The 6,971-nt window shown below is 40.1% G+C and overlaps 1 protein-coding gene across 1 annotated transcript; it reads left to right on the top strand.

The window, feature by feature from the left end:
* LOC119736159 (calmodulin-like) lies at nt 1–6,971 on the top strand. Its single transcript, XM_038210186.1, has 6 exons — nt 1–111; nt 268–298; nt 1,562–1,705; nt 2,553–2,679; nt 4,970–5,085; nt 5,739–6,971. The coding sequence occupies exons 1-6, from the start codon at nt 109–111 to the stop codon at nt 5,765–5,767; spliced, it is 450 nt and encodes a 149-aa protein (XP_038066114.1). The 5' UTR covers nt 1–108; the 3' UTR covers nt 5,768–6,971.

Genomic DNA, 6,971 nt, shown 5'->3' with positions numbered 1-6,971 from the left:
GCGCACTTTCCTTCTTCACTTACCACGAGTAACATCGACGGGTTTTTCATTCCCATCAGCTACACCATCCCCGTCCGTGACCTTGGACAAAATAACCAGTTTGCTTCAATGGTGAGTTCAGGGTTTTCCTTATCATTTTTACGGTCCCGTGAGAGAATAGTATTTGAACTAAAAAATCAGTGGGAAACTGAACAAGATTTAGTGCATCATACTTAAATTTGCCTCGAAAAGTCTGTAAAAATATCTTTGTTTTCCTTTCTGTAAAAGGCGGAACAACTCAGCGAAGAACAAATTGCCGGTAAGTTTTCCGTTTCTTGTAAATGCATGCATGAGACAACCCTCATATTGCATCAAATTACGAGAATCTTTTTACCAAACGGGTGCGTAATTATAACCATATTATAAAATAGTTTTGCATGTGGGATGATTTGTCAACTGGACAGCTATTCACGTTGAACATGTGTCATCTAGATCGAGGTTCTATTGGTGAGCGATTTGCCTGCAACCAGTAAACCTAATTAATTGGGCTGGTCTTCGGACTTTTTATGATGGATGATTTGGATAAACGGAAAGGACAGTTTAATTTTGAAGTTTATCGTTGCCCTTACTGATCAGTTTTGCATGGATTTCTAAAAGATACAGTTATTAGATTTTGTGGTATAGAAATTAATTAGTTTTCTTTGAATACTGTCGAATTTGGATTTCGGTAATGTAACTGATCGTTATGGTTCCAAGACACTTTTATCTCCTTAACATCAGCATTGCATTTTTGTGTGTGGAGAAGTTAGAGTTTTCGTTGCTAAAGGTGGTAAACTTTCTGCATAATCATATTATCATTTTTTTTTTACATTTGCACGGTGTTTTAACACGTTGTGCAAAAGTTAAAAAAGAATGATAGGCCTAATAGCATGTTCTAAAAAGGAGACTTCAACAGACAAATTGAAATCAAATATTAAGGTGGACATTGAACAGAAAGACTGTCCACGAAACGAAAAATCAAATTTAAAAAAAATAACTTGACCTAAAAAAGACACCATTATTAACTAATGCTTTGCAAATTCCCTTTGCCATGATAATAGGTGGGGCGTATAGGCCTGTCCACAACAGATGATAAAATGATTATATTGCTCGGCTCAGCAACTATGTAGAAAATTCCGAGGCACAAAAAAAAATGCCCCGCAATTTCATACATAGAAATTCACACGCATGCATGTTGGTTGCATTTTGTTGTTAGTTTAATAATAATATTTTTGAATTGGTATCGGGTGCATGGTATTCTTCAGTCGACATTTTAGTGCTAAAACATAAAATATGTTACTATATTCGATGACCTGAGTGTATTATATGGTCTCAGTATAGAAACCACATGAACAATTGATGCAAAAATCCACAGGAAAAAAAAAGCAGGCGTTTGCATTGATTTTATATAACAGTAAAGTGAAAAAAATTGAGAACCTATATCGACCAATAATTTCAAATTAAGAAGAGGTGCTTGTTATTAAAGAAATAGACAGTCATCACACATTATTCACGTAAAAATGGATTAATCTATTTCCTGCAGAATTCAAGGAGGCGTTCTCCTTGTTTGACAAGGATGGCGACGGCACCATCACCACCAAGGAGCTGGGAACAGTCATGAGGTCACTGGGTCAGAACCCCACTGAGGCTGAGCTGCAGGACATGATCAACGAGGTGGATGCTGATGGTAGGTTCAAGATGCATCTTATACACTTCATTTTTTTTGTCAGTGGAAACCCATAAGAAACGTACATCACTCTATAATGGGAGTAGGATGTAGGCGTATTTGGAACCCGTGGATAATTGTTGTTGTGGTGGTGGTGTGTTGGTACATGGTGGCGTGACCACTGCTGCTTTCCAAGCACTTATTCCGTCCATCACCACACCACACCACGCCACCACCACATCGATGTTTCCAAGGTGCAACATTGTCCAAACTATTGGTGTGCCTAATTTCTTCTAGGCCTACGCTGTCTTTTTCAAGGTGGGATTCATATATTTTCTTGGTTACCCTCAGCTTGCTGACCCTCTGAATCCCTACATCAATTTTACTGCTTCACATTATCGGTCCTATATTATCTTCACATTATCGCTCCTTTTATTTGAGTAACGACCGAGAATCGAACAAAGAGTATGGCAGTTTTGGAGAATTTTGCAGCTACACAATGTGAAGTAGCATTATAATTCTAAGAGAGGTGGTTCTTAGAGGCGCGGCCAAGATAATTATGCACGAGAACTGGACGTTTCGGTTACTATTGCTCTGACTGTCATGTTTCTCTTGAGGACGTTCAGAACCAAACGAAACGTCGGTTTTACTATTCTGTTTCTTCGCGCCATCTCTCTGTTTGGAAGATATAGGAAATTAAGTCACAAGATATTCGTGTATAACTTTCTACAATAAGCCTCAGATCGAATGAACTGACGTGCTCCAGTGAATTAAATGACGTGCCGCAGTTCCCTGCTGTTTGTGTGATAGCCGAAAATTAAAAAAAAAAACCCACTAAATCCAAACCTCTTTTGGAATCTTCTTTCAGGTAATGGCGAGATCGACTTCCCTGAGTTTCTGACGATGATGGCGCGCAAGATGAAAGACACAGACAGCGAGGAGGAGATCAGAGAAGCCTTCAGAGTCTTTGACAAGGACGGGAACGGCTTCATCAGGTAAACCACGAGGCTTTAAGTAATCTCGTCATCTGACCAATTAACTTTACCGTTTTAGGTTCAGATCTCGGCCTTCAGATTCGCTTTAAGGGTACGCAAAAGCGTACAAACCGTACCCTGTGAGGGGGGGGGGGTGTAAGGAGGCTGTTTACGATTTTCAAAAATAATTAAAAGTGACAAGGCCAAAACATATTTGTTGTATTTCCTTTTTTTGTGGGCGGGGGTATAGATAGTACACCTACATGTATAGTCCTAACTTTTCTTCTCATGACGAATAAATGGGGGAAAATGGACACTTGTCGATTACCGGTTCCCCTCTACCAACATAAAAACGTTTATATAGAATACATGTACATGTACATGTACGTGCATGAGATACAACGTACAATGTACATGTACATGTACAGTACAAGTGCATACATGCACACATGTGTACTATGTATGCGGGACAGTACATCACACCACATGCCCCAGGCAGGCCTCGGCCTCATGTTTACGTACAAAATACAATAAATTCGAACTGTACTACCATTTAGGCATGTACGTTGTGCACCGAAATTCAAAATTATGGCATTACCAAGAAATTTTAAAGTTTTTCAAGTGAAAAAAAAAAGACCGGAGATTTCCAGCTTTTTGGGTCGGTCGGGTGAGGCAACCCAATTTTGTTGTTGTGGGGGGGGGGGGGGTTACCTACCTCCATGATAAGCAGAGAAATCTTCATTTGTTCCCCTTTTTAGTTTGTATTCTTTAGGAGGTGGGGGGGGGAGGGGGTCCAGCAAAACAGAGTACTCTTTGTACGCTTGTGAAAATGATGAGAAAATGGATGGCCCGTAAGATTAAAGCATATGTTCCAGAATCTGATGACCGGGAAAAGGCAGCAGCGTATCCAGCTTTGGATGTCAGGGGGCGGGGGGGGGGGGGGCAACCTCATATCCGCGCCGAAATGTAGACATGTTTTTTTTTTCTCCGGACACTTGGCCTCCTTGAAATCAAAAAGGGGGGAGGGGGGCGGCTGGTGCCCACCTTCCAAATAGGGGCGCTCTTCAAAAGTAACTATAATTATGCACACTGCAAATTTATATACCCATTTTCACGGCGCATTGTAATGACAGTTTTAGCGGGTTTTCTTTTTGTTTTGGGGATTGATGTCATAACTCTCTTAGCATTTATTGAAATAATTGCTGAACGAAAAGTTTCTGAAAACAATTCGCCAGGGGCAGAGTGCCCCCTCTGCCCCCCCCCCCCCCGGATACGCCACTGGGAATTAAAGGTATGTAAAAAAATCGGAATGCTGAATTTGAAACGGGGATGCATGTTCCTTGATGTTCCGAAACTCAAAGGTTTAGCCCTCTGTAGGTTTGGAGCAGGGCAACATTCTCCCCCCATTTTCTGGAGATGACTATACTGTCTTGCCTCGTGAAATATGGAACACATCATTCAGAGCCATCCCATCGTTCACGCCCATATATGGACAAAACTCGCGGGACAAAAATGTGCATGATGTTATCGCTGTATATTGCTCGTAAACGGTTCTCTACTCATAATCATGTTCAGTGCATGAATTCGTAAAACAGATGTTTTTGCATATAGGAGCTCCGAGAAATTGGGACCAGAGCCAGCTTAGCACAAACATAATATATTCAACTCTCAAAAAATAAGGTTACCACCCAAACAAGTTATACATTGTATAATATCCCGTATAACTGGTTCCCTCTGATTTTGTTGCTGAAGACACACATTTGCTGAGCAGTGCTTTCAGCTGTAGGAGCTCTACGAAACAGGCCCCATGTGTTCAGTAGACAGCCGTACTTTTCGCAAGAGTGCATAACATCGTGCTTGAGTGAATACGACATCCAGTATATGGACAACTTAAGCTCGATCATTCATCATGTTCTCATACCTGCCCGTTCCCTGAACTGCAGGGGGGGGGGGTCGTAAACCCCCAAAGTGGAACTTTTGATCTGCACAAAATATGCAAAATATGTGTCGTGTCATGCCTATGCAAACTGTATGCTGCGAATAAGTGGGGGGGGGGGGGGGGGGGGGGGTCGTTCTGATCAACTGAACACCCTATGGGGCACGGGTTTGTCATACCAATATTATTAAATGTACCATCTGTTTTATTTCCTCAACAGAGAAAATGAACTTTTTAAAGTTAATTTATTTATTATTTACCATTGCATTAAGCCTTTCGTTTTAAACTAAATTTTTGCCTAACGACTAAAAAGCGCTGCATGTGTTGTTTTCCAGATGAGGTGAGTTTGATAATATTTTTTTTTCTTTTTTGCAGTGCTGCTGAGCTTCGTCACGTGATGACCAATCTTGGCGAGAAGCTGACGGATGAAGAGGTTGATGAGATGATCCGAGAAGCAGACATCGATGGAGACGGCCAAGTCAACTTTGAAGGTGAATTGAAGGCACAGTTTACCATACAAACTCCGTTTTGTTGTGTTATGTTTTTTTTCCCACCAGATATAGCGTATTTGGATGGCTCATGAAGTGAATGTTTCTTAGTAACATATTTTGTTCTACTTTCTAATCCTCTTAAGTGTATGAAAACTAATTGATATTCCCTTTTGGTTAATTTTGTTGAAAAGTGCACTTCTTTAAACATTTAAAATTGTCCATGCTTTTCCGGCTGAGGGCGCTGTTGTCGTGATGTCATTTCAGGGAGACACTGTTCATAGGTGTTTTTCTATTAAAATAGTGAACCCAAAAAAAAATGCTCATCGAAAACATTTGTGAGAAACGTTTGCTCATTTGCTTACTGCCATGAACTGACACAACAACGAACCACTAATGAAAAGAAACTTAACGACAGCGTAATACCCAAAATTTGGGGAATGACATCACACTTTTGCACCTGAATACGGAAATTCGCATTAGCATGAAAACCAAAAAGGCACCAAAATACCCTTAAAAATGGCAAAATGAAAATTGAAAATAAGGTAAAAGGGACGTACAGGTGCCTTTTCAAAGATTGCATTAAAACAATTACATTTCATGGGCCCTTAATCTTCTTTGTCTTAACAGGCAATTTATTCTTGATTTGGTTTCAGAGTTCGTAACAATGATGACATCGAAATGAATCCCCATCCGCCCTGCATCTCACCATCTTATCTCGTTGTCTCCATTCATTCTGTCTTGTTGTGTGCGACCAACTGATGAAAGATGCGTCTATAATGATCACGTGTGTCCCTTTAGTCTCCGCGCACACCTCGCCAGAGATTGGACGGACCACGCCAGCAGAGGGCGTCTTTTTGGAAGCCTGGTCGCTGATGGCGTCGCATCGAGTCAAGATTGGATAATCGTTTCAGGATTGGACTATCTGTATGTTAAATGGCCGATAGCACAATGGGAACGGCGAACTCAGCTGCGGGGTGCTTTTTCTGTTAATTCATCGGTCACGCGTTTAACTTTTGTATTTGTTCTGCCTGAGAAATGATTTTGTGTGACTAGATGTTAAGTGCTTTTGGGGTAGAAACGGGCAAATAAAGTATTCATAATAACCGACCCGGTGTACCCAAAACGAGGTCACGAAGAAGTATATATTTATACAATAATTTTACTTATTCATTCGTCAATTATGTAGTCGTTTTGGTTTTTAACTACAAAAATCAAATTTGCACAAAATAACCTCTCCGTGATAAACAGTAGAACAGCTTTTTTACTCAACTAATATTCCTGGATTTGCTCCAATACCTGTACATTCAGCAAACCAGTGAGAATGTGTGGCTCGTACCATGTTTGAACATGGAGTTGATTTGTAAATAACAGAATGAACATTTTTTTTTCATGTGTCATTTGAATACCCGCATTAGGCCTACTGGACAAAATAATATATCGAGGAAAATTGCAAAGGAAACAAAGTCTTATCGCTTGGACAAAATTTGTCGAAGTTTCCATCAAAACTTTCTTGACTTCATTTCATTTTGTTTTTCTAGATTTATCGATAATGAATCCCAAATTCAGAAAATCCCCAGGCGTGCATGAGCACATTTATCTGGAATTATTTCATATTTGTACGGAATTGTGGGTATCCAAATGGCCGATTTTGGACAGTTTTTGACGATGTATATAGTTCAATGGACGACGATAATTTAGACAGATCGAGAGAGGCTTCAAGATTTACATAAAAACCTCGAGTTATTTGTGCGATTGCTCAAATTAAAGCTGTACCTCTGATCGATTTTGCAATTTTGTGCTGTTTACCAAAATTTTGATTGGGAGTGTTGTACTGTGACTGGCATCCAGATATTTCGCAAAAGGGAATTTGTAATACAAACCACAAC

The sequence above is a fragment of the Patiria miniata genome, unplaced genomic scaffold, assembly GCF_015706575.1.
Source record: "Patiria miniata isolate m_02_andy unplaced genomic scaffold, ASM1570657v1 HiC_scaffold_10, whole genome shotgun sequence".
Classification (NCBI taxonomy): Eukaryota; Metazoa; Echinodermata; class Asteroidea; order Valvatida; family Asterinidae; genus Patiria; species Patiria miniata.
The sequence above is the reverse complement of the archived record's forward strand: the minus strand, read 5'-3'. Positions and strand labels throughout refer to the sequence as shown.

What these genes read in the sequence shown, in the direction of transcription:
- LOC119736159 (XM_038210186.1), top strand. An exon ending in CAGCGAAGAACAAATTGCCG is followed by an intron (nt 299 to 1,561) that starts GTAAGTTTTCCG and finishes TATTTCCTGCAG; the next exon opens with AATTCAAGGAGGCGTTCTCC. An exon ending in CAACGAGGTGGATGCTGATG is followed by an intron (nt 1,706 to 2,552) that starts GTAGGTTCAAGA and finishes ATCTTCTTTCAG; the next exon opens with GTAATGGCGAGATCGACTTC.